At 32.8% G+C, this 20,311-nt stretch overlaps 3 protein-coding genes across 3 annotated transcripts; all 3 read left to right on the top strand.

The window, feature by feature from the left end:
• The first annotated feature begins 8,540 nt into the window (after positions 1-8,540).
• LOC133669548 (galactinol synthase 2-like) lies at positions 8,541-10,270 on the top strand. Its single transcript, XM_062089737.1, has 4 exons — positions 8,541-9,034; positions 9,185-9,505; positions 9,593-9,727; positions 9,838-10,270. Exons 1-4 carry the CDS (start codon positions 8,702-8,704, stop codon positions 10,063-10,065), a joined length of 1,017 nt encoding a protein of 338 aa, XP_061945721.1. The 5' UTR covers positions 8,541-8,701; the 3' UTR covers positions 10,066-10,270.
• A 6,514-nt stretch (positions 10,271-16,784) lies between these two features.
• On the top strand, positions 16,785-18,715 carry LOC133670142 (galactinol synthase 2-like). Its single transcript, XM_062090632.1, has 4 exons — positions 16,785-17,313; positions 17,464-17,784; positions 17,876-18,010; positions 18,113-18,715. Exons 1-4 carry the CDS (start codon positions 16,981-16,983, stop codon positions 18,326-18,328), a joined length of 1,005 nt encoding a protein of 334 aa, XP_061946616.1. The 5' UTR covers positions 16,785-16,980; the 3' UTR covers positions 18,329-18,715.
• Positions 18,600-20,078, top strand: LOC133669843 (uncharacterized). The gene is made up of 2 exons (XM_062090173.1): positions 18,600-18,746; positions 19,268-20,078. Exons 1-2 carry the CDS (start codon positions 18,600-18,602, stop codon positions 19,925-19,927), a joined length of 807 nt encoding a protein of 268 aa, XP_061946157.1. The 3' UTR covers positions 19,928-20,078.
• Positions 20,079-20,311: the final 233 nt, after the last annotated feature.

Genomic DNA, 20,311 nt, shown 5'->3' with positions numbered 1-20,311 from the left:
AATTATTAGGCTATTAATTTAACATGGATTAACCATCTTTGTAATAACGACATCATTTCGATCTTTCTCATATTTTTCTTAGTATGGATCATTAAAACTTTGACAGGATAAATCAAATTTTATTATATCAATATTTGGTTTAGTTCAACTAAAAACTCAGTTTGAGTTAGGTTTTAGATTCTAAATTTCCTAAATAAATCAATTAAATTAGTTTGTTGTTGTTTCCTGCTGTTCTTCTACCCGCTTCCTGTTTCTCCTTCCCTGCAACTGATTGCAGGTGTGGTCTGCAGTTGGTGTCTTTTGGTTGTGTTATGTGAACTCTTTTTTTTTGTTTGTTTACTTGGGCTAGCTGCACTTGTCCCCTTTTTTTTTTCTTTTCTTAACATGCTACTGTCTTTTTGTCTTATCACCATGTTTCTCGAGTGCTTCTCTTTGCTAGGTTGTTCTTGCATTGCTGCTGTTGGAGGGTCTGTTGATTGATAATGGTGGAATTAGTTTATGACGTGTTAATGAGGGTGCTCATCACCTTCTAACCATGTGTGCTTTGAGGTTGGATTTGCCTTCTATTATGCCTCTGTTGTGCATGGGTGGCCAGTGTGCTGGATAGCTGTGGCTTTATTCACAGCTTCACCACATATAGCAAACGTAGGCGTTAATTTGTGATTTTCAGTCGTGCCTCCAGGATGAGCAGTTAGGGAAGCTTAATTAGCAGGATTAGATGTGACAGTTGGTTAGAGAGTCTTATTTAGATTCTAAAATCATGAAGTGATCCTGATACCGCAGACAATCTCCTAGCACTGACATTTTTTTATTCTCCATTCATGTTTCTTTCTGGCTTTGGTTCTTTCTTCCATGCCTTGTTTTCTGTTTTTCTTTCCTCTTTGACGCCCTTGCTTTTGTTGTTGTTTTGGTGAGGCCTTTAACATTGTTTCCATGCTTCTGCTGCCATGCTTTGTTGTTTTCAAGGATGATATATGGTGTGTTGTTTTAGATCTTATGTGATCGTTGGGGTTTCATTTGATGGCGTTTATCTTGCTCCTCAGGTTTGTTCTTGTAGCGTATGCCACATTCTTGCCAGTGATTCTTCGTCTTGCATGGTCATATTAAGGTTGTTATATATTGCTGCTTTAACTTCTTTGGGTGTTCTTGCTCAACTTAATTTTATGCTTTCTTTTGCTTTTCTTGGTTGCTTTTGCACTGCCGTCATATTTCTTCTTCTCTTCTTTTTTACCGTTGTCCTAGAGGGTTCAACACTGAACAATTCAGAGCCTTGGAAGATCATATGTAATGCCTGATAGAATTGGTTTGCTTCTTTCCATGCTTTGTTCTCTGTTTTTTTCTTCTTCTTCCTTTTGGTTTTACAGCATTTGTCACACTTTGGACAACGATCCCTTGTCTAACATGATTTTGTTAGCATTGCTTCCTATATATCCTAGGCCTTCTTTTGTTGTTCTTGCTCAGCTTCTGTGCCGTTTCTTAAAACCATGCTTGCTTGCATTCAGTCCCAGAGGTCCAAATCTGGTAACTCCAGAAGTACTCAAACCAGATCTAATAGCACCAGGAGCTTACTAATTGTTGGTCCAGTTGGGCTAGCAAGCGACAAGAGGCATGTGAGCTTCCATATCATTTCAGCTTCTGACACTCACAAGCCTCTGCCAACCGCTATTCATGTGTTTGACCTTTTCAACTGGGGATATATCGATGATCATGAAAAGGATTGATTTGTTTCTTCAATGCGTCCACGGCCCATCATCGTGGCCCAAAAGTAATTAATTTTCAATCCTATCATTTTTAAATTTTAACAATAAATTTTCTATATTTATATATATAAATAAAAAACCGACAGCGAGAATTCCAGCAAACAAGGATAGCTATCAGCCATGTTATAAAGTTGTCTCCATCGGCTGAACTGATTTTATTTTAAATTTATTTTTAAAAAATTATTAATTTAAATTTTATAAATTTTAAGGTTATTGAAATTTTACTTGGTTGTAAATTTCAGGGCAGGTGGAATTAGTCGAAGTACGCACAAACTGATTCACAAATCCACATTAATAAAAAAAAATAGCTCCACCAATATTTTTTTAATTTATAATATATTTTTTTAAAAAAATATAGTGTTTTTTTATCAACATATTAAAATCATTTAAAAAACATATAAAAATATAAATTTAATGTATTTTCATTTTAAAAAATAGATTGAATCACAAAAACAAACACTATATTAATAGATTGACCTATCAACTAAGAACATAGAACATGTTTTATGTCAAACTAGAAATGAAATAATCTAGTCGACTTGACGGGTCAACTCTCAACTTAATTTATTGCATTAAAACCCGAGTAATACTTGATTTAACTTTAATTTTTTTATATAAAAAAAAAGAAATATTGAAATAAGTTTCGGATTGACGTGGTTTGGGTTAACCCAACTTAATTTATTACCCAAATGACTGAAGAATACAACAGTGTTTTATATTGTAAGGGCGGTGACTGATTTTTCAGAATTTATCTTATTTTTTATATATAAATGAGGATGAATCCGTTTACACAACAATCTCGTTCATTGATTTCTTTAAGATCTAACGGTTAATATCACGTGCTATCTCATACATAATATCTCTTCTTTATCAGGTTTCTTATTTTATAAAGTCCTAAATTTAATTTAATTAATTAATATATCATGCAGATGCTCTATGTTCTCAATTTTAAATTACAATTTTATTTCTGCCCTCCACTCCAAAAGTCAAAACACTCCCAGGTTTCGATGGCAAGAGATCCTGAATTTCACAATTCAAGACACCGAACTTACAATATATTTATTTTATTTTTTATTATTTTAATTGTTTATGATATTTAATTCTCTTTTGAGATACAATGAATATGGATTTTATCCTCCCATTGGTATTTTTTAACTATATTTCTATTTTTTTCACTTTTTATTGAGACCAACTACAGACAATTAATTAAATTTGATTGGTGTATTTTGTATATTTTTTTTTAGATTGTTTATGATATATAACAACAAGGATATTTTGGGAGGCCGAATCAATAAATTGAATTGAAATAACCATTGAAGTCCACCGATGAATTTAATCATTCCCTTTCCAGAGTAAGGTGGATTATTGGATTAATTTATGTATATCAGGTTTTATATATTTTTTTTATCAGGATGATATTGTTAATTTTAATATTAATCTAATTCTGTTCAAATCAATATATTTTTAATTTAAAATAAAACTTGATCCCTGAATAAATTTTAAATCATGAATTTCTCGATAAATTAATCTTTGCACCCTTGAAACGGTGGATAAAATGAAGGTTAATTTGCTCTTGGTTTCTTGAATTGTTTATGCTAATTAATAACAAGGATATTTTGGAAGGGGAGATTAATATATTGAATTGGAATAACCATTGAAGTCCACCAATGAATTTAACTCGAGCACCTGGAGCTGCTAGGATCGATCCAACAATACTATTTTTTTATTTTTTATTTATTTATTTCTGTGACTTGGCTATGCTTATCTAGACACGTTGAGGTGGAAATTTATTTTTGTTTAATTTTTTATTTTTTATTTTTGTCGATGTCTATCTTGTAATAAGGTTGAAAAAAAGAAATCAGCCTTGGCATGCCTTAAACTAGCTATAAAATATCATGCTACTGTTAAAGCAAAGAATTCCAAGCACTTCATGATGAAGAATAATCAGCACAGATTTGAATATCCCCAGAAGCTCCAAGATAGATAGGTTGATAATTAATTAAGAACGTCTTATATTATATAATTGAGCTTTAGCCATATTGTTTAATTTAAATTTAATTAATAAATAAAGTTGATTTCACGTATTTTGAAAAAAATATAATTTTATTTTTTATATTATCTCATCACTTTCATCTTATTCCTTCACCTGTTTCTCTAAACAAAAATAAAGGTAGATAGGTATTTTGAAAAATCTAGTTTTTAATATCAATTTATTCCTTCTACTGTAGTGAACTAGAAGGGTTAAAGTCTGATTTTCTTTTATATTATTTCTAAAAATTGAACTTAGATTAGCAAGCATACCCAGATAAAATAAAGAGTTGTTTAGAATAGTAATAGATGTTATTTTTTAAAGTATTTTTTTATTTGAAATGCATGAAAATAATAATTTTTTTATTTTTAATATTGGATATTAAAAAACAATCCAAAAATATGATTTGCGAGTGATTTGCGAGTGTTATGATATACCTATGAACCGCTCCAACTTGCATGGTGTAATAAAGTACATAAAGGGGAAGTCATGCACCGGCATTGACATGCCTTACTGCTTTGTTAGGCTATTATCCCGTGCTTTGCCATGATCGAATCAATACTCTTAAAATATATATATAAAAAAATGAGAGCAGGGAGAGATTTTTAATAATATTATTAAATATGACTAGTGGATTAATTTTATGCCTAACTCAGGTTTAATTTTTAAATTTTTTATTCTAGTTTTTTTTTTTTTTTTGCCTAACTCAAGTTTATAATTAAACTGTGTAGAAGCTGACCCAACTTAAATTAATGAATTTCATGGATTTAAAGGTAATTTGAAAGACCAGTAAAAATATGATTTAATTTTTAAAAAAATTTAAGACAACAATTTTTTTAAAAAAAATATCGAGACAGTAACATATTGGATCAATTCTAGTTTCTTTGCTACCTAGATCATAAAGTCTATTGGGTTGAATAAAATGTTTTATTTTTTTTTATTTAATTATATAATAAAAGTTTATGCTTGAAAAAATGAACATCAACCTTAGAATGGACATTTATTTGATAGTCTTATAGAAAACAAACAAAAATAAATTACGTAGTTTATTTCCTAACAAATCCAATATTAAAGTACAAAATTAAAAAAAATAATAATTAAAAAAAAAACATATTCGGTTGGTGAGTAAATCAGTCAAACTTGTGAATCAAATAACTTGGGCTAGCACGCAAAACACATGAATTAAGTTATGAACTCTACTGAAACTATAATTTGTTTTTTTAACTATTTTTTATTTAACCATGTGATAACAAAAATAAATAATAGTGAAATCAAACACTAACCCAATACCGAAATATTTTTTAAGATCCTGATAACCTTATAGAAAACAAAATAAAACTAATTATAAAACTGAATTCTCAATTAACCAAATATCTATAGATGAAATAAAAATTAAAAAATTAAACTTGCTAGACCTACGAATCATATCATCCATTAAAACTTGTGAACATGTCAATAAACTTGATAAAAGTTTAATAACAATAAATTTTTTAAAAAGAATATTCTTTTTAATTACATGAGAAAAAAATAGATGATAATAAAGTAAAATTCAATTAAAAAGAAAAAAAAGCATCTCACCAAACCCACAAATCAAGGTAACTTATGTTATTTTGATAAACCCACAAATCACTTTAACCTTATAAAAAAATAAAAATAAAAAAATTAATTTTTAATTAATTTAATATTATAAAATAAAATAAAATAAAATAAATTTAAAAAATATTTTCGGGCATACCTCCCTGCCCTTGGAGGCAGGCACTGGGTCCATGCACACCTCTTTGGCCAAGCACTGCTCGTCGTATTCGAAGATCACGCTGATTGGGCCGACTGGGATTTTGGAGATTATGAAGGTCTAGAAAGTCAACGGTCTTTAAAACACCAGGACCCGAGAAGGAAGGGCGGTCATGTCCGGGAACGGAGAGCCTGGATTAGAATTCAACGACACGAATGAATTAACCTCTCCATATATAAAATACATCCAAGACCTAAATGAAAGGTTTCTTATCACCCAAGTATTATTGGCCCACTAAATTAATTTTTGAATTATTTTCAAGGTCGCTCCCAAATGCTGTAGAACAACACAAGAGCATAATGGAATATTCTCAAAAACTTTATCTATTAAAAAACAACACCGTGTTTTTTTAAAATATTTTTCAATTAAAAATATAATTTATTTTTTATATTAGCTCATTGAAACAATAAAAAAAATTAAAAAAAATTAATTTAAAGTGTTGTAAAACAAAAAATAGTTTTTAAAACAAGTAGGATAGAAAAAAAACACATACAAGTCAAATCATATTAAATAAATTGCTACAAAATCAAAAGCCTTATCCAAGACCAAATAGTCCAAAAAAAATATTATCCAAACTCAGTGTCGGTTGATTTTCCCAAAACATTTCATCATCAACCTTAACCGAATGACTTAGATCCTATATTAGACCAACTAACTAAACTAGCAAGTTTGAAAATAAATACCTCTTCCCTTAATTGGACCGTTGGTTCCTCTCATGGCTACCCAGTTTGCCACGTGGTGAATCACGTCCTCCATTTCAGATCTTGACACGAGTCATCATAGCTCCCATACATCCTGACACGCATTAGATTTTTGTGGGACCCCATGCCACTTCCTAAAAGACAGGCGTGCATCTGCTTCCACGTGGCAATCAGGTCCCTATCAGAAACATTTTGTGGGACCTGCTTGACCTCACAAGTAGTATATTCCTATAGAAGGATGACAGGCGTCAAGGGTGACACGTGGATATAATAGGCTACGTGGCCTAAACCTTGTGGGCTTTCGTGTTTGGTTAAGGGTGTTTGCTTTTGCGTGTGAACGCAATTCTAATAAAATTTGATATTTTTTTTTAAATTAATTATTTTTAGTGTTTTTAAATTATTTTAATATGATAATATTAAAATAAATTTTAAAAAATAAAAATTATTATTTTAATACTTTTATAGAAAAAAAATATTTTAAAAAATAACCACTAACACAATACTAAACAGTACTATTTTAAAAGATCGATGTGATTTTAGTTATAGTCACGCATTGCTGGTTTATTTTAATTATTGATTAATTATTTTAATTATATATATATTTTTTTAATTTTTAACATATGGACTAAATTACCCTAGAAAATTGCAAAACAAAAATATAATTAATAAAAATAATACAACATCAAGGATAATTTAGGAGAACAAGGAATAACTTATTCTTCAAATAATACTGACTTGATCACCATAAAAATCATTGGGTTTATCTTACTTATTTTATTTACACTCTTTCCATTTATTTGTGGGACCCCATGCCTCCACCACCTGCTAAGAGACAGGCGTGCCTCTGCCCTCCACGTGTCATTCAGTTTCTATCGGGAACATTTTGTGGGACCTGCTTGACCTCCTCAGTTCACTAGTAGGTATATTCCAATAGAAAGATGACAGGCGTCAAGGGTGACACGTGGATATAATTGGCTGTGGCCTAAACCGTGTGGGCTTTCGTGTTTGGTTCTCATGAAAGGGTGTTTGATTTTTTTATAAATTAAATATTTTTATGTTTTTAAATTATTTAAAGTGTTTATATTAAAAATAAATTTTAAAAAATAAAAATATTTTTATTTAATATTTTTATAATAAAAAATACTTTAAAAAATAACCACTAACACAATAACAAATACTACTTTAAAAAAATATAACTGTATAATACTTGACATTGTTTTAAAAAATTAATATAGTTAAGTGATGGTTATATGTTGCTGTTGTTATTGATAGTGGTGTTTGCATTTATTTTTTTAAGTGGTATTATTTTTTTTAACATCTTGACTAAATTACCCTTAATAGTAGGAGAAAATTACAAAAAAAAATTCAAGTTAATAAAAATAATACAACATCAAAGGATAATTTAGGAACATAAGGAATAATTTATTCTTCTAATAATACTGACTTGATCGCCATAAAAATTACTGGGTTTATCTTACTTATTTTATTTAAAGTCTTTCCATTTCTTTGTACTCCCTCATTGTTGTTTACTCAAACACCCTCGTGATTGGGACAAAACTGCAACAAAATCTTCTGCAAGTAAAAGTAATTAAAAGAAGAACAAAGGGTAATCATGGATTTAGAAGAAAGAGGAGATATTCTTTAATGAACTTATAATATCTCCTTTTTCTTCTGAATCCATGATTCTCTCAGAACCGTGTGATTTGGAATCTCCATTAATTTCCTCCTACATGTTCGAGATTTTTAAGGAACGCATGCAAAATAATCCCCCGTGTCCGCAACCACAGAGTATAATTTCTTACACCATGAGGTAATTATCTCTCTCTTTTTTTAATTAATAAAAAATCAATATTTTATTGAAGGGCAAGAGACGTACTTGTCAAATGTGGGCTCTCCCAGATTTTATACTATAATTAATTTATTTAATTACAATTATATCTCTTTTTTTTTTTTTTTTTGATTATCGTGGGTGTCCGGGCCAGCTTGCGCGCACCTCGACTAATCCCACGGGCCCTGAAGTTAACGACCATGTAAGCCTCTAGTGGCCATCATATGAGCAGCTATAAGGTTTGAACCTGAGACCTAAGAGGGAGCAAACCCCTTAGTCCCAAGCTCTTACCACTAGACCACCACCTAGATAGTTTACAATTATATCTCTGACTTGCCTTAAGATATTTAGAGCAACCATGTCCATCACTTACCTTAAGATATTTAAATTTAATTTGGCCTCCGATCCCTATATATTCACCCCTTCCCCGTCCATACAACTTCACTCATAACCAAAACCTTCGAAGAGCAAAGCAGCATACTTCTCTGCAACCTTAAATTCTCTCTCTTTTTTCTCTTAGCAAACAAATTTGTTTCAAAACCCTTTTGATTTCTCTTAACCGAAGACTCTTTTTTTGATAGCTTTGATACCATGGCTCCTCATATTACAACTGCCCTTGCTAACAGCACCAACTCTCTAGTCAAGCAAGCTAGCTTGTCGAGCTGTGCATATGTTACCTTTTTGGCTGGTGATGGTGACTACTGGAAGGGTGTTGTGGGGTTAGCCAAGGGGCTGAGGAAGGCCAAGAGCAAGTATCCTTTAGTGGTGGCTATCTTGCCTGATGTTCCTGAGGAGCATCGGATGATACTTGTCTCTCAAGGGTGTATAGTGAGGGAGATCGAGCCTGTTCATCCACCGGAGAACCAGACTCGGTTTGCTATGCCTTATTATGTCATCAACTACTCCAAACTTCGTATCTGGGAGGTCTGTATGCATGTCTTAGACGTACTTGCTAGTTGTACTTTGTGTTTCTCTTGATGAAAAAACAGAGGATCACTGTCAATTTCTTTTTTGCTTATTTTTAGTCTTCATATATATATATATAGCTCATAACCTTTTCGTCTTTGATTACAGTTTGTTGAGTATAGCAAGATGATATATTTGGACGGGGACATCCAGGTATTTGACAACATAGACCACCTGTTCGACATGCCTGATGGTTACTTCTATGCTGTGATGGACTGTTTCTGTGAGAAAACATGGAGCAACAGCCCTCAGTACAAGATTGGTTACTGCCAGCAGTGTCCTGATAAGGTCCAGTGGCCTGCTGAGATGGGTCCTAAGCCCCCTCTGTACTTCAATGCTGGCATGTTTGTTTATGAGCCCAACTTGTCCACTTATCATGATCTGTTGGAGACCGTCAAAGTCACCTCCCCCACCCTCTTTGCTGAGCAGGTAAATATCATCTTTGCTTTGTTATCTTGTCAAAGGACTTCTTAGCTGGAAAGTTTGATGTTTAATTTATTTATTCATTCTTGGCAGGACTTCTTGAACATGTTTTTCAGGGATGTTTACAAGCCAATTCCTTCAGATTACAACCTTGTACTGGCCATGTTATGGCGCCATCCGGAGAACATTAACCTTGACAGAGTGAAAGTTGTCCACTATTGCGCTGCTGTGAGTATTCACCAAGCTCATATAAAACCATTTTACATATTTAACAATAATCTTGTCCTCTTGGACATTTAAGTTCTACAATTCTAATAATGATGTGCATTGGTTTACAGGGGTCTAAGCCATGGAGGTTCACAGGAAAAGAAGAGAACATGGACAGAGAAGACATCAAGATGGTGGTCAACAAATGGTGGGACATTTACCAGGACGAATCATTGGACTACAAGAATACTGTTGCTGCTGCTGCTGCTGCTTCTGCTGGAGCTGAACTGCATCCATTCTTGGCGGCTCTCTCTGAGGCTGGTGTTGTCCACTATGTTACCGCCCCATCCGCCGCTTAGTGCTTGTAAATTGTGGAGCTACTAGTTTCAATCAGTCCAATTGTAGAGGAAAAACAACTTTTCTTTCAGCTCTTTTTGGTGGTTAACATCCCCTGTATTATTAACTGGGATGGGATATTGCTCTTTTGAATTTTCTAGGAAGTTTACGAGGACCTTGTATCCATCCTTTAGTAAATAATATGAACAAGTATCTTCTTTGTATACACATTTCTTTATCTTTTCTTATGTTGTACATATCATTCCATCTCCAACCCTGAATTCATTCTTCATTTCTTTCTAATCTTAAGAGATGGGACCTTGTGAATGGTGAATCTTCTGATTTGAAGATGGTGTTCGGGCCTGTGAAATGTCCTGTACTGGAGAGTTTCATAGCCGTGCTGCCTCTCCATCCCAAGTGAATGTGGGATGTATAAGATAGATTTTCTGATGTCAATTTTCCGGTGTGTGGTCATTAAAAAATATATATTTTTTTAATTTATTAAAATAGTTAATAATAAATTTTACAAATAAAAATAAAAAGTTGAATCAGAATAAAATTGAAAAAAAATAATCTAATTTTATAAATTATTTCAAATAAAATAAATAATAATTAAAATAATAAGAATCAAATCTGATAGATAAAAAAATTTAATTAGAGAAAAACAAATAATAATCATAAAAATAAAAATTAAAGTTGATATAAAAATCAAATCAAAATTAAATTTTAAGGAATGAAATTGAAAAAAAAAGATTCAAAACAAAATATATAACCAAAAGTTTAAGGATCATATTTGATATAATTAGCAAATAACATAATATTTTTAAATTCTTTATAATTTCTAAAAAGTGTTTTCCTTGCAAATCAAACTAAATTTTTCTTGGATTAAAAAGTATTTTTTATTAACTAATTTTTTTAATAACAAATAAATACATAAAAATTTAAAAAATAACTTTAAAAAAATAACTTAAAGTGAAACAAACAGGCTTAGAATCTTGAAATATCCAAATCAAGCAGTGGCTGATCCCCTCGAAAACATGCTTAAAGGTGTGCATGAGTGTTTGCATGGATGCTCTCTGAAAATTCAAAGAAGAATACGTTTCAAGGTACAAAGCACCTGGAGATGCAACAGCCTCGAACAAAGACTTGCATAAGCAAGCAAGCAAATGTAGGATAATTGAGTCTTGCCAGAGGACTCTGGCACGCTGAATGATCAATCTCTTTGTTTTTTTAGTGTTTTTAAAAGATTTTTATTTTTATTTTTATTTTTTCCTTTAAATTAATATTTTTTTATTGTTTTTAAATCATTTTAATACGCTGATATTAAAAATAATTTTTAAAATATAAAAAAAATATTATTTTGATATATTTTCGAGTGAAAAAACAATTTAAAATATAACCATAACCATTGTCGCGGGGGCGACGGCGGAGGCTCTCTGTCATGCCTCCTGATGATGAGGTGTTGTGTGTTGGAAAGGGTTTTCGGTTTAATCATAAAATTATGATTAATGTTTAGGAGTCGTCACCTAATATTATGGTCACTAGGAACCTATGGTCTGCGATAGTCTGCGTAAGGGACTGGTTGTGCAAGGGAAAGACGCATCACCCCCAGTGCACCCTACCTAAGGTAAGCTGCATTGTTGTTTGATTGTTTTTTTCTAAGTCGGGTTCTATTCGTTGGTCTTTTCTAAGGTTCAAGACAGATCTCTCTTCATGAGAGAGTCTCTACCTTATCGGGTTAAATCCTAACCATTCTAAAGTCTGAATGACATTTATTTACACAATGTATCTTTAATACCTGAGGGTGTACTTTATCGTGTAATTTTACATCCCACAAATATTAAAGTCTAAATCTGAATCATAAAAAAAAAGATTGGAAAAAATGTTTTTGATATGTTGGCCAAACCCTAATGGATAATCATAAACTGGTTATGGTATCCATTTTTTGGATTTTTAAAACATGAGAAAGATACAATCTTTTAATGAAAATATGCTTTAAAATTTTTTAGGATTTAGCCGTATGCATGAAAACAAAACATATATATATATATATATAATTTTTTTGTTTTTTTAAAAGGGAAATTGATTTAAAAGTTTTTGAGATTTTTTTTTAAAATGTTTCGAAATTTTTTTTTTGAAATATTTTGAAAAAAAAACCAGGTATTTTAATATCGGATTTGTATGCAACTACATAGTTGCAAACTGTGGAGATAAAAATGGAAGGCAACCTGGCGGAGGAGGAGGAACCGCTGTCTAGGTGGTTGACAAGAGGCTAGTGGCGGTGTTGATGGAGAGCTTGGCCGCCGAAGTTGTCCACGGGGAGCATATGAAGACTTCTGCATAAATAAGAGAGGAAGAAACGGTGGCTGTTTCAGGCGTGGGGGTGGTCGGCTTGTGGTTGGGATAGCTAACTATGGTGGAGATAGTGGTGGAGAAGCTGTTGGTGGCTCTTTTTGGTGGCTGGAACGGTAGAGAGAGAGGGAGAGAAAAAAAAAGTGCAGAAACAAGGGTAGAGGGGCTGGTTTTTGGCCGACTTTGGACCCGTTTTTCTCCTTGCTCCGAACATGAAATTTGCTCCTATTTATAGGCGGTGGAAGAGGGCAATCGTGTCTTCACGAGGGCAAAATTTTCAGCCCTTGATTTGAATGGAAGAATCCAGACCGTTCGTTCAAAGTGTGCACCTCGAACTGCCAAATTTGACAGTCCAAGGCTACCCGAGGTGGCCACTTTAGGCCGGTCATCGGAGCAGTTTTGATGTTTATAGGCCTGAATGAATAATGCTCGGAGATAGAGGGGTTTCAGGTGGCCATTATGGTGCATGAGTTGTCAATTTTGGGGCACAAACGAGGCATGAAATGCACCTGTAAAACTGCTACCCTCACAACTTCACGGGAAAGATGATGAACAGTGACCAGGCGACGCGTCGCCTGGTCTCTATTTTTTTTTAACGCCAAAACGACGCCGTTTTGGGTTAAAATTAGGGACTTTTATTTATTTTCAATTTAGTTCTCCAACTTTCAATTGCTTTCAATAGAATCCCTGATTGACTCTAAACTTTTGATTTAATGCAATTAGGTCCCAATGTAACTTCAACTTCGGCCCCGGATTTACGCGTATTTTGCAATATGATCCTTGGTCTCGGATTTATGCACTTTCATCCCTAATTGACCATTAAACTTTCAATTTCTTCAATTTGACCCCCAGATTTTGTCAATTATGCCCCTCAATTTTGGCGCCTGTTGCAGATTAGTCCTTGGTTGTAAATTTTGTCAATTTAACCTCTAATTGACCCTAAAACTTCAATTTTCTTGCAATTTGGCCCCTAATTTCAATCAATTAACTTGGTAACAATTAAATTTGGTTTCTTAAAATTCCAATCGTTTCAATTAAACTCAAATTAGGCTCCCAAACTTAATTTTTCACCAATTAAGCCTCAAATAAAATTAATGTGACCCATTTAAAGTATAATTAAGTCCTTGCACTTAATTAAATCCTTCAATTGGACCCAAATTAATTCTTAAATATAATTAAAATTTAATTTGGCCTATGATTAAATCAAATTGACCTATTAAAAATTTAATTATGTCATTAGACTTAATTTTTATGCAAATTCATCCAATAATCATTTAATTTAGCCTTGAATTTGTATTTTTTCTCCATTTTTGGGCATAATGGAGCACAATTAGGTCTTGAATTTCCTTTAAAAATTGCAACTTGATTTTCCTGCCTATTTTTTCCACGTTGTCAGCCTTTATTATTTTTTTTGTCTTTATTTTGAAAAAAAAATATTTTAAGAAATAACCCAAAATTGGGTTATGACAACCATTCTTCTAAACAACATTAAAATCAGGAACTGTTTTTCTTCCGTTTCTTTTATTTTTATCAACGACTGCATCTCTTCTTAGGCACTGAATTCAAAGCTTAAAAGGGTAAGGTTTTTATTTGATTTTTTAATTTTGGTAGGGATGACGACTAATTGAACTGAACAAGTGGTCTACATTTAGTTATTTTAACTTAAAAGTTTTCGTTGAAAAGTCTTTGTATAAATTTTGAAGTCTTCCTTGCATTCAAAACAAAGAGAGTCGCCATAACATTTTTTAATTTTAAATTATCTTAATATGTTTATATTAAAAATAAAATTTAGAATAATAATAATAAATATTATTTTAATATATTTCAATTAAAAAACTTTTTTAGTAAAAAATATAATGGTATATTCCAATAACTTAAATCTAGTCAAACCGACAATCTTAATTAGCAGAAATCAAGTCCATGATTTTCTTGACTGAAGATGGAAAATTAATGGTGCTACCAAATAAAGTAGAGAAAAAGAAATATTATCGAAACTGAAGGTCGGTTATCCTAAGGTCCCACATCTCATCAACTAACATAACCGGAAAGTTCTTCCTAATAAATAAAAGCCCCCCCATCTACTCCCGGTAAAGATAGACGTGCCCTTCCTGCCACGTGGCGTTTGTGGGTCCTGCCTTCATTCACTACCAGGTATCTTCTTGGTTGGAAAACACAGGCCTATAGGGATATGCCACGTGGATTTTGTGGGTCCTTCCTCATTCACTACCAGGTATATTCTTGGTTGGAAATCACACACCTATAGGAATATTCCACGTGCGGAAACCGGGTTTGCTGCCTGGAGCCGCGTTGGGCCTCCGTGTTGTGTTTATAGCTGCGTGGCTAATATCTTCTCACTATTTGATGGAGAAAAAAAGGAATTTTTGTTTTTTTCCATCTAAAAAATTATTTGAATCTATCTTTGATGTAAAATATTTTAAAATTATTGTTAAATTAATCTTTAATCTCAAAAAACACAAAAAAAAATCTAATAAAAACCCGAAACCAACTAAAAAAAAAAAATCTTTTCATACTCAAATATGTTTTTTAAAGCATTTTCAAATTAAAAAAAAACACAATTTAAACTTTCATCATCATATAAAACTATTTGATATAAAATAAACTGTTTTGGTAGCTGAAATAGTCACTTATTATAACTTTTTATCTCCGTGTCAGAATTCGACAAACTTCTTTCTCTTTTCTCTAAAAAAAAATAAAATTAAAAAAATAAAAAATAAAATCAAAATATAATTTTTTAATATTAAAAGAAATGGTCACCTAGTATCTTAAAAGGACAGGAGATTAAAATGAATTTTTGACACAAAATTCAATCTACCCCTAATTTTCTTAAGTTTTTCACTTTAATCCTCAGTCTTCTAATTCAATCTTCTCTCGCAAAACAAAAATACAATTGAATACTAATTCAATCTAAAAAGGTTTAAATTGTATAAAAAGAAAGTTAAAAAATCAAATTAATTTTTTTTAAAATCACTGATCTAATTCATAATAATACGTGAGATGGTGAATAGTATTTGTGATACAGTAAAAGGAGGGGCTCACATTAATGTGTGTGTATATGTATATATTTTATTTTTTAATGTGCTGATATTAAAAATAAATTTAAAAAATAATAATAAATATTATTTAAAATATTTATAATTAAAGCATTTTAAAAAGGAATCTTTTGCACAGCACAAAACACTACCACTAGCATAATGGTATATTCCAAGAACTTAAATCTGGTAAAACCAACAACCTTGACCAGCAGTGATCAAGTCCATGATTTTGTTTTGTTGATTCAAGATCGAAACTGAAGGTCCCACATTTTCAACCAACTAACATAACTAAAAAGTAGACCCCCATCTAGTTTGTGGGTCCTACCAGACCCCCTCCATTCACCACCTGGTATGTTCTTGGTTGGTAATCACAGGCCTATAGGGATACGCCACGTGGAGAAACCGAGTTTGCTGCCTTAAGCCGCGTTGTGTTTATAGTAGACCCAGGGCGGTGGTAATGGACCGGGTGTAATAATTATTTTAATTACACTTTTACTCTTTATTTTTTTTATTTTTTTATTTTTTTTATTTTTTTTGTAATCTCTCTTCTGACCAAGTACCCTCACTATATAATAAAAATATTGTCTAATATAATAAGGTAATAAAATCAAGATCGAAGGATATTCTTCTGTTTAAGAAGTGAGGTTCTATGACTCGATGATTCAATATCCGAGGCAGTAAAATAATTCAAATATGTTTACTAAAATAATGTTATTTTTTTAAAATTTAAAATGACCGAATTGAGAATCTTAATTAATGGGAAGAGATTAATAGTTATTTTCGTATTATTACCATCTCATTAATTATATTCTTCATTTAAGGAGTTAATCTCTCCTTATTTTACTCTCATAAACTCCCTCTCGATTTCTTTTTCTTTGGTAGCTGCTCCTTTGAGGCAAATAACCTCAAGATTGGGATAAATCTCGGCAAAATCTCGTGCAATAAAATATAATCAAATGAATATTTTTGTTATTGAAGAAAAAGGAAATAATATTTAATGGGCTTTATCTTGCACCGACAAATTCCATGATTCTCTCGTTCGTATCTTTGGGATTTTATCCTAAACCTCGGAGTTTACAAATGGAAACAAATGATTCGCCATGTTTTTTTTTCAATTAATATATAAAGAAAGATTCAATATTAAAACAAATAAAAATAAATTCAATATCTTATCTAGAAGCAAGAAATGGACTCGTCAAATTGACGTGGACTCTCTTAAATTTTATGTTCATACTATACATCTTTCACCTACCTTTCAAGCTGGCCCGGACACCCACGTGAATCAAAAAAAAAAAAAAAAAAAAAAAAAAAATAAAATGCACGCTCGTTTCATACTAAATGCACGCTCGAATTCTGTATATATACCGGCACACCCCACAGCACATCTAATTCACTCATATCCAAAACTTTCAAAGATTTAAGCAAATATAGTTTTCTGCAGCCTTGAATCTTCGCTCTTTTCTCTTAGTAAACAAACGATTCGTTTCAAAACCCTTTTGTAGCTTATCTCATTTTCTTGATCAATTTGATACCATGGCTCCTGATATCACTACTGCTCTCGCTAACAACGCCACCACTCTTGTGAAGCAGGCTAGCATATCAAGTTGTGCTTATGTTACATTTTTGGCTGGTGATGGAGACTACTGGAAGGGTGTTGTGGGGTTAGCCAAGGGGCTAAGGAAGGCCGAAAGTAAGTATCCGCTTGTGGTGGCTATCTTGCCTGATGTTCCCGAGGAGCATCGCAAGATTCTTGTTTCACAAGGGTGCATAGTGAGGGAGATTGAGCCTGTTCATCCACCGGAGAACCAGACTGAGTTTGCTATGGCTTATTATGTCATCAACTACTCCAAACTTCGTATCTGGGAGGTCTGTATGCATGTCTTGGACTTACTTGCTTGTTCTACTTTGTGTTTCTTTTGATGAAAAAACAGAGGATCACTGTCAATTTCTTTTTTGCTTATTTTTAGTCTTCATATATATATATATAGCTCATAACCTTTTCGTATTTGATTACAGTTTGTGGAGTATAGCAAGATGATATATTTGGACGGGGACATCCAGGTTTTTGACAACATAGACCACCTGTTCGACATGCCTGATGGTTTCTTCTATGCTGTGATGGACTGTTTCTGTGAGAAAACATGGAGCAACAGCCCTCAGTACAAGATTGGTTACTGCCAGCAGTGTCCCGATAAGGTCCAGTGGCCTGCTGAGATGGGTCCTAAGCCCCCTCTCTACTTCAATGCTGGCATGTTTGTTTATGAGCCCAATCTGTCCACATATCATGATCTCTTGGAGACCCTCAAAATCACCTCTCCCACCCTCTTTGCTGAGCAGGTAAATTTCATCTTTACTTTGTTACCTTGTTATGAACTTCTTGGCAGGAAAATTTGATTATTTATTTATTTATTTATATTTTTCTTGGCAGGACTTCCTAAACATGTTTTTCAGGGATGTTTACAAGCCAATTCCTTCGGATTACAACCTTGTACTGGCTATGTTATGGCGCCATCCCGAGAACATTAACCTTGACAAAGTGAAAGTTGTCCACTATTGTGCTGCTGTGAGTATTTATCCTGCTCTTATATAATAATTTTATTTAATTCTTACTTTAATTATGTCCTGCTGTATATTCTAATGGCGTTACACATATATTTGTATGCAGGGGTCTAAGCCGTGGAGGTACACAGGAAAAGAAGAAAACATGGACAGGGAAGACATCAAGATGCTGGTCCAGAAATGGTGGGACATTTACAATGACGAGTCCTTGGATCACAACAACACCGTGGTTGCTTCTTCTGGATCTGAACTGCAACCAATCTTGGAGGCTCTATATGAGGCTGGTGTTGATTTCCACTTCACCGCCCCATCCGCTGCTTAAAGCTTATGGATTGTGTGGAGCTCGCTATTAGGGTAATTATTTGTCCATAGTTTGCTTGCTTGACGAACATAATTATTTGTCTGCGAGGAACTTATATCCCTCGTCTAGTAAAATAAGAACATGCTTTTCTGTGTATACATGCTCCCACCACTACTAAAAATGGAGCCTATAATTAGCAACTAGCTATTCCGTTGCAGATAAAATTAAAATCTGTTGCTGCTGATAAAACTCAGCAACGGAATTAGCCTTCTGCAACATCATAGGCCATTAAATGCTAATTGCTACAAGTGGAACGGGATCTATGTTTATGAACTGCATGGTTCCTGAAAAGCCTACTGTTATTTCTATGAAATTAGCTGATAACAAGGAAACGCTGTCTTCTGCAAATGTTCATCTATCAACATTCGTCCAGATTTCCGTATCTCTGCAATTAATTACATGAAAGTAGTATATAAAATTGTTTTAATAATGAGCTAAACCGAATTATTTGTTGCCTGTTTTCTAAATAATTAATATGGCAGGCTGACTGCCTAGCTGTACATTCTTATGGGGGAATAAAGATTCTGAAAACTAAATATTTTCCTTGTCTGCATTAACATTTTTTTATTAAAAAAATATCAACCATTGATTTATGGGACCCATACTTGCCAAATTTTTCCTTTATCCATTCAGAGCATGAGATTTTTAGAAAATAATATTTTCCGAGAATATTCCATTTTAATTAGTATTTTATCAAATATTATTACCATTCTTTATATAGAAAAATACTAGTCAAATTAATGGAAAAATTGAAATAAAAATCTTTCTTCTGAATAATAAAATAAAATAAAATTTCTAAACTGAAAAAAAAAATCTAAAAAAACTAGGTTAACATTACTCTAAGAATGGAGGCTTGTTATTCTCATCTTTGTCTCTCTCTGACCATTCTTTTAACCTGAGGAAAGAATACAAGAGATTAGTCACAGTGACTCAAAGAGTGCCATTACATTTGTAGCTTCTGTTGCTATTCTCGTGGTAGCCTCTGTAATCATCTTCCCCTCTGATGGAGTCACTGAAGATATTCTGGCTGCCATTTGCTCCCAAACTCAAAATCAAGAAACTTGTGAGGCCATTTTAGAGAGTGATCCGCGTACCACCTCAGCTGACCTCCCTCTACTGTCTCTAATATCTCTCGAGCTTTTATCGAAACAAGCTGATAAAAATCACAACAGTTTCGTTCAGTTTCGTGATAATTCTACCGATCCGGATCTGAAAAGGTCCCTTGGCAATTGTGTGACAGATTATAATGATATGCGGGGCAAGATCAAGCTGGCTCACCAGTTGTCCCATAAGAGACAGTACAAAAGAATTCATGAATTAGGCCAGCTGATAAAACTGGCTTACAATTGTAAAAATGGGCTCCCTTCAAACTCACCAACATCTGGCATCACTGAAACTATGCTCCTGACGAGCCAAACTGCAGTTTATGTCAATCAATTTCTGATTACTTATTTTAGCCAGCAGCCCTTGAACCTTGTTTGGTTGGAACCTGTACAAGGGTCATCATGGAAAAATTATCCTTCCACCATTTTAATTGGTAAAGTAAGTTCCTTTTGTTAAGTATTCTTGTTGTATTGTTTCTGCCAACAAGAATTTGTTGGTTCCACTGTTGTGTTTCTGTTCTCTATTGAGAGTCAGATATCTGCATTTTCCTCTTGATCGATGTCCTATGATTGCTTACGGGCTTAATCAAAGTCAAGTGATTTCTTCAGTTATTGCACAAATTTGCATGCTCATTATTTCTATTACAACAATGGGATGATTATTTAAATTTCGAAACAGGTATTTGAACTTATCTAGAACACAGAAAAGAAAATGAAAAAGGAAATGCAAGCTTGACATATCTGGAAATGGAAAGCTCAATGAGACCCTTAACCTGTGGTGAATTTCTGTCAGCATAATACTGATACATTCTTTTTTATTTTTTAAAGCAATGCAAACATG

Source organism: Populus nigra, chromosome 12 (assembly GCF_951802175.1).
Source record: "Populus nigra chromosome 12, ddPopNigr1.1, whole genome shotgun sequence".
Taxonomy (NCBI): domain Eukaryota; kingdom Viridiplantae; phylum Streptophyta; class Magnoliopsida; order Malpighiales; family Salicaceae; genus Populus; species Populus nigra.
This window is presented reverse-complemented; position numbering and strand designations above follow the sequence as displayed.

What these genes read in the sequence shown, in the direction of transcription:
- LOC133669548 (XM_062089737.1), top strand. Translation starts at nt 8,702, where the DNA reads ATGGCTCCTCATATTACAACTGCCCTTGCTAACAGCACCAACTCTCTA. An exon ending in CCAAACTTCGTATCTGGGAG is followed by an intron (nt 9,035 to 9,184) that starts GTCTGTATGCAT and finishes CTTTGATTACAG; the next exon opens with TTTGTTGAGTATAGCAAGAT. An exon ending in TTGTCCACTATTGCGCTGCT is followed by an intron (nt 9,728 to 9,837) that starts GTGAGTATTCAC and finishes ATTGGTTTACAG; the next exon opens with GGGTCTAAGCCATGGAGGTT.
- LOC133670142 (XM_062090632.1), top strand. Translation starts at nt 16,981, where the DNA reads ATGGCTCCTGATATCACTACTGCTCTCGCTAACAACGCCACCACTCTT. An exon ending in CCAAACTTCGTATCTGGGAG is followed by an intron (nt 17,314 to 17,463) that starts GTCTGTATGCAT and finishes ATTTGATTACAG; the next exon opens with TTTGTGGAGTATAGCAAGAT. An exon ending in CCACCCTCTTTGCTGAGCAG is followed by an intron (nt 17,785 to 17,875) that starts GTAAATTTCATC and finishes TTTTCTTGGCAG; the next exon opens with GACTTCCTAAACATGTTTTT.
- LOC133669843 (XM_062090173.1), top strand. Translation starts at nt 18,600, where the DNA reads ATGCTAATTGCTACAAGTGGAACGGGATCTATGTTTATGAACTGCATG. An exon ending in CAACATTCGTCCAGATTTCC is followed by an intron (nt 18,747 to 19,267) that starts GTATCTCTGCAA and finishes TTTTAACCTGAG; the next exon opens with GAAAGAATACAAGAGATTAG.